Source organism: Schistocerca serialis, unplaced genomic scaffold (assembly GCF_023864345.2).
Source record: "Schistocerca serialis cubense isolate TAMUIC-IGC-003099 unplaced genomic scaffold, iqSchSeri2.2 HiC_scaffold_711, whole genome shotgun sequence".
Classification (NCBI taxonomy): Eukaryota; Metazoa; Arthropoda; class Insecta; order Orthoptera; family Acrididae; genus Schistocerca; species Schistocerca serialis.
Window position 1 is genome coordinate 167,268 of NW_026048312.1, and position 15,062 is coordinate 182,329.

Below are 15,062 nucleotides of genomic sequence, written 5' to 3' on the forward strand. Positions count from 1 at the left end.
AGTAAATAATTGAAAGCGTTCCCGGACTTTATGTACACCCTGTATATTACCTGGTGCCAAGTGTGAAAGTAATTATATTGACGAAACTTTGAAGTGAACTTGTAAGTGATGAGTAGCAGATGATTTTCTTCATAAGAGAACATTCAGAATTTTGTAACTGCAATCACTTTACCACTTGCTTGCATATAAAAGACAAATACATAACAGTTTTCATGTGTTTATGTTACAGTTTAAGTCACCGCTGCAACATAGCAACTCACATACAATGCATCAAGTTTCATACCTAAAATGTAATATATCCCACTTTACAATGGGACTTGTTTACCGAAACACATTGTGCATATGACAAATGAAATAAATCTGGTGAATAGCGCTGCAGTGTGTGACAAGTACTGGATAAAAAATCTGAAAAGCAACGTAGAAAACACTACCTGTTTATGCAATATACTATGATTGTATGCAGTTGGTTTCTAAATTTTTAATTATGTGGCATAGCAATACACAGAAAATCATTTACTGCTATTTAATACATTTCTGGGGCGGGGGGGAATGGTACCCTTATAACAAAAAATGAATATTCTATGTGTCCGTGTGTGACTTTGGTAATTCCGATGTGACATTTAAGGTTTAGTAGCAACAGTGAACAGCAGACTTGAGACAGCACTTCTATTCACCACTAAATGAGTGCAGATAAGCTGATAGTCTTTTGTGTGTGCGCACAAAAAACGCATATTCTCTAAATTAGTGTACTAAATCTGAGGTCTGCTTTGCCTTTTATTTTCAAAATTGACAAAAGTCTCAAATCTGAAATATAAATAACTTAACTGGTAAATATTTCTCACATAAAGTCCTCATGCATGGTTCATCTTCTTTCGAGAATTGGTATTTCGTGATTTTGCAGCATATCTAATGAAATATTGGCTTTTACAAAAACTTGAACATTACTTTTCCTGAAACTGTCTTTGTATTGTTTCTGTCATTGAGCACAATGTAAGCTTTCAACAATGGGTAACTGATTCTTCAAGCATAATTCATGGTGAAATAGTTCACGGGTGAACAGCCAGATGTGAATGTGCAATGGGCACAGTATTTCGACAATCAGCCACATTGCCATCGTTGGGTGTGCTGATGGTGAACTGAATGCTTAGGGACTGGTGCGGTGCTCTTCCACATCGTGTTGACACATTGCTCTAGCCACAGTTCGTGACCAGGGATGCATCCTGGTGGAATCTCTGCTGTTGCTCCACTTTCCACCAAAATCAGTTAATTGTGAGATATCTCCTTCCTCTTCTTAATCAGTGGATTCTCAGCTCTTACTAAAGACTGGTCAGCAGTTCCCATACCCAATCTCAATAATCCTTTAATGACACAGTTCCCTAAGTTAGAAGTCTGTGTAGTATGATCATAATACATTCCATACGATTCCGATAGGCAATGTTCTGCAACTGCTGACTTGTTATGCTGCTGCAGTGTGGTGTTCTATTAGTGTTCTCATCAAGCATGTTCAGCAGTATGCATCATCTTACCTATGTACACTGATCAGCCAGAACATTATGACCGCTGACCTACTGTCGATATAAACTCATCCAGGCGATAGCAGCATCACCTGGCGCAGAATGACTGATAGTCAGACACTTGCACGGTACAAATATTGTCAGTGATCGTACTGTCTATGTGTAGAATGGGAATGCACGTGATCTATCCAAGTTATATCCAGGGCAGATTGTGATGGCCTGGAGGCTTGGTACAAGCATTTTGAAAACTGCACGACTTGTTGAATGTTCAAGGAATGCTGTGGTAAGTTTCTTAAACATGTGGCGAAACCAAGGTGAAAACACGTCCAGGCGTCATAGGGTTTGGCGGCCACCCTTTATTACAGATGTCAGACTTTGTAGGCTGGGCATACTGGTTGGTTAGTTTGGGGGTGGGACAGTAGTGCCACAGGGAAATGTGATAGGACCGCTCTTATTTTCTATATGCATAAATGATTTGGCAGACAAGGTGAGCATCAGTCTGCTGTTTGCTGATGACACTGTGGAGTATGGGAAGATGTCATTGTTGAGTAATTGTAGGAGGATATAAGATGATTTTGAGAAAATTTATAGTTGGTGTGATGAATGGCAGCTAGTTCCAAATGTAGGAAAATGTAAGTTAATGTAGATGAGTAAGAGAAATACTCCAGTATTGTTCAGATACAGCATTAGCACTGTGCTGCTAATGTGGTCACTTCAATTAAATATTTATCTGTAATGTTGCAAAGTGATACGAGATGGAATGCGGACATAAGGACTGCAGTAGAAGGCAATGGTCGATTATGATTTAGTAGAAGAATTTTAGAAAAGTGTGGTTCATCTGTAAAGAAGACTGCATATAGAACAGAAGTATGACCCATACTTGGCTACTACTCGAATCTTTGGGATACCCAGTAGGTCAGATTAAAGGAAGGCATCAAAGCAATTCAGACCAGGATGTTAGATTTGTTACTGGTAGGTTCGATCAGCATGTGAATATCACAGCGTGTCCCTGGTGGGAAGACTATGTTCTTTTCACAGAATACTATCAACAAAATGTAGAGAATCAGCATTTGGACCTGACTGCAGATTGATTCAACTGCCGCTGACGTACATTTCATATAAGGACCATAAAGATCAAGTAAGAGAAATTAGGGCTCTTTCAGAGGCTTATAGATAGTTGTTTTTCCCTCACCACATTTAATAATGGAACAGCTAAGGAAATGACTAGTAGCTACTCACCGTATGGAGTAGGTATGTAGATGTACATCCATATTTGGTAACTCTACAGAATGCAGATAGAACCAACAAGATAGTAGAAGCAGAACTGAAATATATGCATGCATTCCAGGAAGACTTCTGGTTGGGTAGCTGACTGAAATAGGTGAATCGATAGAAATCGAATGATGTTGACATGCAGTGATCGCTTGCTAGTCGCTAACAATAACATTATGTTTAAGGCCTCGCTAAAAATAACATTATGTTTAAGGCCAGTAACATTATGTTTAAGGCCACTATCTCTACAAAACCAAAGGCAAAAGGGTGAATTAATGATAGCTGAAATGTTGAGTGTAATTGAGTTTGAAATCAACTTATTTGTTGATGTATTTGATACGTTTAATTGTGTTGTCTTATGGCTGAACAGTAGCAACTGCAAACTGATAGGCCGTACTGGTCAACATGTTACAATTTTTATCAGTTTTCAGTTACTCCCATCCTGTTCACTTAGGTACATTTTACAAAGTAGCATTTATTAGGTAGTTTGCATTTTGAGCTGGAATTTGCACAGATATTAGCATTTATCACAAATGTGAATTTTTCAGGTCCATGTTTAAAGCATATTGATGTACCAGTTAAGACATTATTTGAGCATGTGAATGTATGTTTAATTTTCTTTCTTTATTATAGACATTATTATTTAATTTGTGTAATATATCCTATGTCCACCATAACTCGTTTTTTTTTTTTTTTTTTTTTTTTTTTTTTTTTTTTTTTTTTTTTTTTTTTAAGTAAAACTAATGATAACCCAAAGGTTGGTATGAATATTACAGCGCTTTGCTATCCATTATGATTCATTAGAAATTGTCTCCCTATTACATTTTTTATGAACAGTACTTGGTGATATGAAAAGTACAGTTGAATTTTAGTAACAACAAACCAGACTTAGTATTGTTTTCAGGAATAAGAAGTACAGAGCTTTAAAAAAGGGAATGACTGAATGGGAAAAATAAATTTAACTGTAATATTCTTGAAATATGTGATGTGATTTAAGAGTATTTTATACGAATGTGACTTAACACTCTGTGATGTTGCATTTTTCAGTATTTATTTAAACTATACTCGTAATAGAATTTGTTCTGAACTTGGAATTTATATTTTCTACAGAGGGAGGTCTGGACATATTGGCAATGTGAGTGATCGCCAAGGACAGTCCCGACCAGTGATGGCCCAAAAAATATTACAACAGAGTCGGGAAGCTGAGTCTGCACTAGCTGATGCCTTGGTAAGTGTCCCATTGTTATTTTGAGTGTATTGTGTCACTATTTTTTTTCTTTTTTGTGTGTACACCTGTGTAACATAAATATATGTGCTAAGTCTGACAGTAGTTCATAGACATGCAATTCTTTCTTTAGATTACATTTATAGAAATGGAGAAGTGCCAGAACACTCAGATGACTACTTGTGATCTAAATACTATGTTTACTTGTTGGTATAAAAATTCCCTTTTTGAAACATGCTGAGTAAAAATCAAAGCATAATTTTGCACTCACTTAAAAAAGGAACTGAATATTTTTTATAAGCCTTAAGGCTACATATATTTTTTTTGGCAACACACGTAACTACGAGGAAACTGAACATAAAGTTTTCAGCATTATGAAAACTGGCATGGAATACACAGAAATAAAAGCAATTCATTCTCTTCAGTTTCACTCTTACTGTTCGTATTCTTGTAAGTCAAAAATTTACAAAAACATTATTTTTGAATTTGACATTTTGCAGATAAGGTAACTTAGTATTATTGTTTTACCAAATTTCTAGAATAACTAATGAAAATGTAGAGGTAACAACTCACCAAATAGTAGAAGCGTTAATTGTCTTTCATGCATTCTAAGAGCGTTACAGTAGAACCCTCATATATCTTAACTCATCACACACTATGACAGTTATATGTCGTTTTGCATATCTTCAGGGTGAAGGAAGGTCAAAAGTGAAAGATTGAGACATGCAGTAGTACAGAAAAATGTATATAGGAGGTGCTGGCAGATACAAAGTTTGACAGTTAGTCCTCTAAAGCAGTGAACATAGTGGTGAACCTGAGAAGTTAGAGAACATTACTAAACTGCAGAAAAGAGAGAATTTGTGTGTGTGTGTGTGTGTGTGTGTGTGTGTGTGTGTGTGTGTGTGTGTGTGTGTGTGTACCTCTAAAATAAATGTGACTGGAAAACACTCTGAGAATGTAATGTTGATGAGACTAAAATTCTATAAATAATTTGACAGGGTCCAGAAGAATAGAGGGCAGAGCGATGTAGTGAGAATGTCATGTTGATGAGACTAAACTAAATGATTTGACAGGGTCCAGGAGAATGGAGGCCAGAGAGATGTGGTGAGAGCTGTGCAGTTGAAATGGGAAATAAGAAATATAATGTTGTTCAGGTAGTTAAGGGGAAAGGAAAACCTAATTTTGAAGGGGGACTGGAATTTGACAGTAGTAAAGAGAAGAGAAGGAAAAATAGAAAGAAAGAAAGAAGAAAAAAAAGATGAATATGTACTGGGAAAAGGAATGAAAGAGTAAGGCACCTTGTAAAATTTTGGACACAGCATAATTTAAACATTCTTAACACTTGGTTTAAGAATCGTAAGGTTGAAACGTAGTATGTGTTCCAAAATCCTGCTGCAAATCAACATTAGTGGTATGGGTCTGTAATTCACTGGATTACTCATACTCTTACTCCAGTATTGGTGTGACCTTTGCAACTTTCCAGTCTGTAGGTTAAGATATTTTGGCAAGTGAGTGGTTGTATATGATTGTTAAGCATGGAGCTATTATATCAGCATAAGGTATACAATCTGGACTGGAGGACTTTATTAAGTGATTTAGCTTTTTTTGCTACACTGATGATATCGACATCTAAGTTACTCATGTTGGCAGGAGCTCTTGATTCGAATTCTGGAAAACTTATGTTATCTTCTTTGGTAAAGGAATTTCAGAAAACTGTATTTTAACTCCATCTTACTGGCACTGTCATTGACAACATGACCTTCACTATCGTGCATTGAAGGTGTTGATAGTGTCTTGCCGCTGGTGTACCTCCAGTATGACCAGAGTCTCTCTGGATCTTCTACCACATGTCAAAACAGAGTTTTGTTGTGAAAACTATTAAAATCACCTTGCATTGAAGCTCACCCTAAATTTCAAGCTTCTGTAAAACATCACCAACCTTGGAGATTTTGCATTCTTTTAAATTTGGGATGCTTTTTTGTTGCTTGTGCGACAGTGTTCTGACCTGTTTTTTGTATTATTGGAGTTTATTTCCATCTGCTATTAATTTGTTTGGTATAAATCTCTCTGTTGCTTTGATACCATTCCTTCGAATATAAGCTACATGTGGTCTACACTTTTATAGTTAGTTCATCGGGAATGGAGGCTGTCCCTTAAGAAAGCGTCGGGCGAATTTTTTCCGCTTTTTAAATAGGTATATTTTGTGTTTATTCTTGTTAGGTTTGGGTGTTGCGGTATTCAGTCTCGCTACAACGACCTTGCATTCACTGTACCCTGAATTCATCACAATGCTCCCAATTTGATCAGGGTTATTTGCTGCTAAGATGTCAAGTGTGTTTTCACCTCCATTCACACTTTTAGTGGGCTCCTGAACTAATTGTTTAAAATAATTTTCGAACAAACAATTTAGTACAGTTTCGGCCAATGTTTTGTATCTGCCACTGACTTCAAATATGTTATTTTGCTAACATATTGAGGTTAGACAGAAGTCACCAACAAGTATAATTGTATGAGTGGGGTACCTGTTCGAAAGAAGACTGCTTTGAACTGTTCAGCAGCTGTATCATCTGACTTTGGAGGTCAGTAAAGGAACCAATTATTAATTTATTCTAGTTGTTGAGTATAACCTCTACATATACTAACTCACAGGAACTATCTACTTCGTTGTTGTTGTTGTTGTTGTTGTTGTTGTTGTTGTGGTCTTCAGTCCGGAGACTGGTTTGATGCAGCTCTCCATGCTACTTTATCCTGTGCAAGCTTCTTCATCTCCCAGTACCTACTGCAGCCTACATCCTTCTGAATCTGCTTAGTGAATTCATCTCTTGGTCTCTCTCTATGATTTTTACCCTCCACGCTGCCCTCCATTACTAAATGGTGATCCCTTGATGCCTCAAAACATGTCCTACCAACCGATCCCTTCTTCTGGTCAAGTTGTGCCACAAACTCCTCTTCTCCCCAATTCTGTTCAATACCTCCTCATTAGTTATGTGATCTAACCATATAATCTTCAGCATTCTTCTGTAGCACCACATTTCGAAAGCTTCTATTCTCTTCTTGTCCAAACTTCGTTAGACTACTTCTAACAGTAACCACCAACTGTATTTAAATGTATCCTCTCTGAACAACGTCAGGTCTTTTGTAATAATTTTGGCTGAATTTTTCTGTTGTTTACCTAGAACGAATTGTGCTTCAGTGCTTTCTAGCCCCTGGTTCTTTTGTTCTTTCCCAACACAACTACGACAATTTACTAATATAATACCTACGGTTCCTATGTCAACCCTTGTTCTGTGCCTGGCCATCACTCTTCAAAATTGAAACTTATTTTGTCTTTCCCTGAGGCCCTCTAACCTAAAAAATCACCCAGTCCAATCCACACGCGTGCACCCCCCTTCCTCCCCACTCAACACTTTCTGTGTTCAGTGGACCTCTGACCTGCCCACCATCCTGTGGTGCAACTCGAGGCTCCTCCAGTCTACATGGTTACAGAACTGTCGGAGCCTCTGATTCAGACCCTTCACTCAGCTCTGTATCAAAGGTCTATAATTGAAGGTCAACAGTCAACCCTGTAGATGATGCTACAAATGGTGATCTCTGCCATCATCTTGCAAGTAAGACCGGCAGTCTGTACCATTTCTTCTAGCCACCTGAAACCAGAGAGAATCTCTTCTGATCCAAAGCAACATTTATTGTTGGTACGTACATGAGCCACCACCTACATCCTTTACTTTTTGTGGCATTCAGAAGGACCCATGCCACCTCTTGGGTGACTCCGCCAGGTATGCACACAGAGTGCCCACTGGATTTCTTCCCATCCATGGTAGCCATGTCCCTAATGGGTGCCATTACGTGCCTAACATTAGAGCTTCCAACGGCTGTTGATCCTACCCTCTGCAACCTTGCAGGTTGAGAGGCTTCCTCTAGAACAGGGCAAGCAACTACGTGTGGCTCAGGATGTGTATCAGCTGTAGATAGTACCATGATCCTGTTTGCCAGACAAAGCAGAGAGGTATTTTGATCAGTCTCCCCTCCCATCTCAGAAAGTCTTTCATTGCCTGTCACACCTTGGGATGACCTCCCATTCAGCCACTGGTGAGGGGTCAACCTCAGTGTGGGCAATAACAGGGACATCAACAGTAGTGGACCAGTCGAGGGACACATGGAATGTGCTGGACATACTATAGATCCCCACTTTCAGCCCTCCGCAGTGACGCCCATCGGCAGCAGCCTCAAGCTGAGTGACTGAAGACAGCACCGCATTGAGCTTTGAGTGAAGGTTCACCAATTCAACTTGCATACAAATACAGCAGTCCCAGTTCATATCCACACTGGACTACATTACATAGTCCCTATTCACACTACACTACCCAGGTATTAAAATGCTATACTGTGTATAGTAAGTACCCAAATATGCAATGTTGTTGTTGTTGTTGTGGTCTTCAGTCCTGAGACTGGTTTGATGCAGCTCTCCATGCTACTCTATCCTGTGCAAGCTTTTTCATCTCCCAGTACCTACTGCAACCTACATCCTTCTGAATCTGCTTAGTGTATTCATCTCTTGGTCTCCCTCTACGATTTTTACCCTCCACGCTGCCCTCCAATACTAAATTGGTGATCCCTTGATGCCTCAGAACATGTCCTACCAACCGATCCCTTCTTCTGGTCAAGTTGCGCCACAAACTTCTCTTCTCCCCAATCCTATTCAATACTTCCTCATTAGTTATGTGATCTACCCATCTAATCTTCAGCATTCTTCTGTAGCACCACATTTCGAAAGCTTCTATTCTCTTCTTGTCCAAACTATTTATCGTCCATGTTTCACTTCCATACATGGCTACACTCCATACAAATACTTTCAGAAATGACTTCCTGACACTTAAATCAATACTGGATGTTAACAAATTTCTCTTCTTCAGAAACGCTTTCCTTGCCATTGCCAGCCTACATTTTATATCCTCTCTACTTCGACCATCATCAGTTATTTTGCTCCCCAAATAGCAAAACTCCTTTACTACTTTAAGTGCCTCATTTCCTAATCTAATTCCCTCAGCATCACCCGACTTAATTAGACTACATTCAATTATCCTTGTTTTGCTTTTGTTGATGTTCATCATATATCTTCCTTTCAAGACACTGTCCATTCCATTCAACTGCTCTTCCAAGTCCTTTGCTGTCTCTGACAGAATTACAATGTCATCGGCGAACCTCAAAGTTTTTATTTCTTCTCCATGAATTTTAATACCTACTCCGAATTTTTCTTTTGTTTCCTTTACTGCTTGGTCAATATACAGATTGAACAACATCGGGGAGAGGCTACAACCCTGTCTTACTCCCTTCCCAACCACTGCTTCCCTTTCATGTCCCTCGACTCTTATAACTGCCATCTGGTTTCTGTACAAATTGTAAATAGCCTTTCGCTCCCTGTATTTTACCCCTGCCACCTTTAGAATTTGAAAGAGAGTATTCCAGTCAACATTGTCAAAAGCTTTCTCTAAGTCTACAAATGCTAGAAACGTAGGTTTGCCTTTCCTTAATCTTTCTTCCAAGATAAGTCGTAAGGTCAGTATTGCCTCACGTGTTCCAATGTTTCTATGGAATCCAAACTGATCTTTCCCGAGGTTGGCTTCTACTAGTTTTTCCATTCGTCTGTAAAGAATTCGTGTTAGTATTTTGCAGCTGTGACTTATTAAGCTGATAGTTCGGTAATTTTCACATCTGTCAACACCTGCTTTCTTTGGGATTGGAATTATTATATTCTTCTTGAAGTCTGAGGGTATTTCGCCTGTCTCATACATCTTCCTCACCAGATGGTAGAGTTTTGTCAGGACTGGCTCTCCCACGGCCGTCAGTAGTTCCAATGGAATATTGTCTACTCCGGGGGCTTTGTTTCGACTCAGGTCTTTCAGTGCTCTGTCAAACTCTTCACGCAGTATCATATCTCCCATTTCATCTTCATCTACATCCTCTTCCATTGCCATAATATTGTCCTCAAGTACATCGCCCTTGTATAGACCCTCTATATACTCCTTCCACCTTTCTGCTTTCCCTTCTTTGCTTAGAACTGGGTTTCCATCTGAGCTCTTGATATTCATACAAGTCGTTCTCTTATCTCCAAAGGTCTCTTTAATTTTCCTGTAGGCGGTATCTATCTTACCCCTAGTGAGATAGACCTCTACATCCTTACATTTGTCCTCTAGCCATCCCTGCTTAGCCATTTTGCACTTCCTGTCGATCTCATTTTTGAGACGTTTGTATTCCTTTTTGCCTGTTTCACTTACTGCATTTTTATATTTTCTCCTTTCATCAGTTAAATTCAATATTTCTTCTGTTACCCAAGGATTTCTACTAGCCCTCGTCTTTTTACCTACTTGATCCTCTGCTGCCTTCACTACTTCATCCCTCAAAGCTACCCATTCTTCTTCTACTGTATTTATTTCCCCCATTCCTGTCAATTGCTCCCTTATGCTCTCCCTGAATCTCTGTACAACCTCTGGTTCTTTTAGTTTATCCAGGTCCCATCTCCTTAAATTCCCACCTTTTTGCAGTTTCTTCAGTTTTAGTCTACAGGTCATAACTAATAGACTGTGGTCAGAGTCCACATCTGCCCCTGGAAATGTCTTACAATTTAAAACCTGGTTCCTAAATCTCTGTCTTACCATTATATAATCTATCTGATACCTTTTAGTATCTCCAGGGTTCTTCCATGTATACAACCTTCTTTCATGATTCTTAAACCAAGTGTTAGTTATGATTATGTTATGCTCTGTGCAAAATTCTACCAGGCGGCTTCCTCTTTCATTTCTGTCCCCCAATCCATATTCACCTACTATGTTTCCTTCTCTCCCTTTTCCTACACTCGAATTCCAGTCACCCATGACTATTAAATTTTCGTCTCCCTTCACAATCTGAATAATTTCTTTTATTTCATCATACATTTCTTCAATTTCTTCGTCATCTGCAGAGCTAGTTGGCATATAAACTTGTACTACTGTAGTAGGTGTGGGCTTCGTATCTATCTTGGCCACAATAATGCGTTCACTATGCTGTTTGTAGTAGCTTACCCGCATTCCTATTTTCCTATTCATTATTAAACCTACTCCTGCATTACCCCTATTTGATTTTGTGTTTATAACCCTGTAGTCACCTGACCAGTAGTCTTGTTCCTCCTGCCACCGAACTTCACTAATTCCCACTATATCTAACTTCAACCTATCCATTTCCCTTTTTAAATTTTCTAACCTACCTGCCCGATTAAGGGATCTGACATTCCACGCTCCGATCCGTAGAACGCCAGTTTTCTTTCTCCTGATAACAACATCCTCTTGAGTAGTCCCCGCCCGGAGATCCGAATGGGGGACTATTTTACCTCTGGAATATTTTACCCAAGAGGACGCCATCATCATGTAATCATACAGTAAAGCTGCATGCCCTCGGGAAAAATTACGGCTGTAGTTTCCCCTTGCTTTCAGCCGTTCGCAGTACCGGCACGGCAATGCCGTTTTGGTTATTCTTACAAGGCCAGCTCAGTCAATCATCCAGACTGTTGCCCTTGCAACTACTGAAAAGACTGCTGCCCCTCTTCAGGAACCACACGTTTGTCTGGCCTCTCAACAGATACCCCTCCATTGTGGTTGCACCTACGGTACGGCTATCTGTATCGCTGAGGCACGCAAGCCTCCCCACCAACGGCAAGGTCCATGGTTCAAATTTAAAAATTAATCTAGTAACTACCCAGATAACTGAAAATAAATCACTCCTGTTTTAAGCTCATAAAAATAATTCATAAATGAAGGATGTACTCGTCTGTCCTGCTGCGAGAACACAAAGACTGCCTCATTGACATCCTAATCAATACTTCAAAGAAATTCTCAGTACAGTCAAAGTCAATAAATACTGTGTGTACCAAACTACTTTGGTCCTTCACTTTAAGTATGTCATGTGCAAAATATGTTAGTTAGTTTTACATGACCAATGTTTTCAGAATGTACGCTGGTTGGCAGACGAGGTCATTCTCTTTGAAGTACCTCATTATGTTTAAGTTCAGACTGTCCTACAGCAGATGGATGTCAATGAAACTGAACAATAGTTTTGTGCATCACTTCTGCCGCTCATCTTGTCGATGTGCATGACGTGTGTTTTCTTCCAGCCACTGGGGACAGTCATCATCCCCCTTCCTGCAGATTCGTGATACATTATGCTTAAAAGAGAGACTGACTCAGCCACAGAATTCTTCATATAATTTTATAAGGGGTCTATTGGGTCCTGGAACTTCATTCAATAGTTAAGAAACATTTGGAAACAAGAGTTCCACATTTATGCTTTTGGTTTACTACCCTCTATTTCAATTCCTGTATCATCCATGAGTTCCTGGACACTAACTATGGTGCTGCTTACAACCTTTACATATGACCAGAATTGCATTGGATTTTTCAAGATTCTGTAGCGATAGTCATGGAAGTTTTCCCTCGTAGCCCCGTTAACAAGGAAATGTGCGTTATTCAGCATCCGTCTGTCTGTAGCCTAACATTCTGTTTTACATCTGCTGTTCAACAAATATAGATCTACATCTACGATCATAATCTGCATGATACTGTATGATGTACTTTCCATTCCACTCGCAAATAGAGCGAGGGAAAAACGACTATCTATGTGCCAAGTAGCATATGTTTCTTTAGGTTTACATAAATTGTATACCATGAAGGATCTCCTCCATCACATGCTGTTGTACTATTTGTTGCCATGAGATGTAATATACTTCCCTCATTGAGCGGGCTTCTGTAGTACTTGTTCCAAATAATTTTCGGAGAAAGCAATTAGTATTGTTTCAAAGTTTTTCTGTCATGTCAACTCCTTACAAAATTGTAATTTTCCCAACTGATTGCTGGATGATTAAAGTCTCCTGCTATGATTACAGTATGACTGGGAAATGTATGTAATACTGAGGTGAGGGGATGGTTCTGGTGGGCAACAGAGCAACTCCTAAGCTTACACTCACCCTTGAATCTGACTCTTGCCCACGCCATCTTGAATGCAGCATCAGTTTTTATCTCAGTGAAATTTCTTGCCTACTGTGATGAATACACCACCTCAATTTACCACTAACCTATCCTTTCGATATACACTTTGATTTACCCTGAAACTCATACTGCTGTGCATTAACAGCTGATCACTAAGATTGTAATTGTCTTTTTCTGAGGGGGACATTTCTTCAGATCTTAGACTAAAACTTCAAGGCCTCCTATAGCTATCATTATCTTAAACTGGATCAGTAATCAAATTGAAATAATAATAATAATAATTATTATAATAATAGTAGTTAACAATAGCTTGTGTGCACCCTGCACCCAATCAGCAACTTGTGTAGCAGCCTCTGATGTGTAGCACACCCCTTATCAATTTAGGAAAACTCTACAGTTCTCAATCTGCTGGCCCAAGTGTTGGAAGTCTCAGCCTAACTTGTTGCATAACCATTGAAATCTCTGGTTCAAACCTAGCACTCAGCTAAGAATCAGATGGCAGCAATCAGTTCTGAGGGCAGCGCTGCATATTGTCATTGCAGTTCCATGAACAGGATGTGTCTTCTCACTTCTATCTGCTGGTCGCTAGAATGACCAAAGTACAACCTTGGAATTGACAAGTAATGATAGATTCAGTATTTCCTGGAAAGGAGTCAGTATCCCTGGGAGAGGATAGTGCATAAGGCACTTTGGTGAATCTTGTATGTTTCTCTCTCTGTCAAAAGCCAACCCAGAAAACCCCTTAAAGCAGCTTCTAGTCAACTGACAGCAGTTAGAACAATTTCCATATGTTTAGAAATATTAACTGGCTGAGTCTGGGCCTGTTAATAGCGTTTACTATGGGGCTGCAGTGTCTCTCTTGCAATATTTTTTTTCTGTTTAGCAAATAAATTACTTAAAATTAGGGGTGCAGCTTCACTTTTAACTTTTGGATCTGTTGCACTTCAAAAATTAGAAGTTCTGTTTAAGAACTGAAGTGTTTTCAGCCGGTATTTGATTTGTTTTATGATGATAAAGAAATTGTAATCAAATTTTCTGATTCTTTCAAGCTGTTGGAACTTTCTGTCTCAAACTTCTGTTTTGTCATAATTATGCTCACTAATCGACCCATATAACAAGGTTTGAAAAAAGCAGACCTTTATGACTGCTACAGGCAGTATGTACTGTTATTGAGAGGAAAAATGAATGGAATGCAATTTGATATTTATAGTAGCAGAAAAAAAGTATAAACATATTCAAATTATGTAAGTACCTACACTCCAAGTGCTTCTGATAAAATCTGTAGAATGCACAACTGTAGCTTGCAGCTATTGATATACTATGAAATATGTTGTACACCTCACTCAAACTTCTAAAATTCCTCAAAACAGGTTCTTTAATTAAAATAGATGTAAACTGAAATTATGATTGTTCAAGTTAGGATGCTACTACCAAAGTTTATAGAATGCTTAAAGTGTGGTTTACAACCGATGAATTACATATTCTGATATAAACAGTTATAGTTAGTGTGGTTAAGGCATTAACACCATGTTCAGTTTGTACATAAAAAATGTTAGGCTCTTGATATTCGAAGCAAACTTATCTGCCACACGTGATCTCATCACAAAGAAAAACTGGAAGTGGATTTAAGTATATTGAAGAAGATAAAGTGGTGACTGTAAATTTATTTACTGCAACAACCTAATGAGGTTTTGGAAAGAATCCACATAATGAGGAAAGAGATACACCTACGTCAGACAATGTGTGTGTCTGTCATCAGGGCAACCAAACCTAAATATTTTGTGACACTCCTAAAATGAGTTGTTGTCATCTTACAGCCCTTATCTAGTCTTGTGCGATTCCTTTCTCTTTACAAAAGTAAACAAAATGTTCAGCCGACATGGTTTTGACCCTCTCAAAAGTGATGGTGTTTGCTTGGATAAAAATATCTAGGTTAATATCTTAGGAAGGTATATTGTGATTTTGAGAGGACCAGTAAACATATGTGAAGGAGAGGACTTAATGGTTTGCTGTTAAGGTTTTGGAGAACCAGTAATT

At 38.7% G+C, this 15,062-nt stretch overlaps 1 protein-coding gene across 1 annotated transcript in view; it reads left to right on the forward strand.

The window, feature by feature from the left end:
• The window catches only part of LOC126449172 (CLIP-associating protein 1-like), a 246,609-nt gene that overhangs the window by 165,901 nt on the left and 65,646 nt on the right, over positions 1 to 15,062 (forward strand). The window contains 1 exon segment of the mRNA XM_050091014.1: positions 3,897 to 4,014. Coding sequence (XP_049946971.1) covers positions 3,897 to 4,014 — 118 coding nt within the window.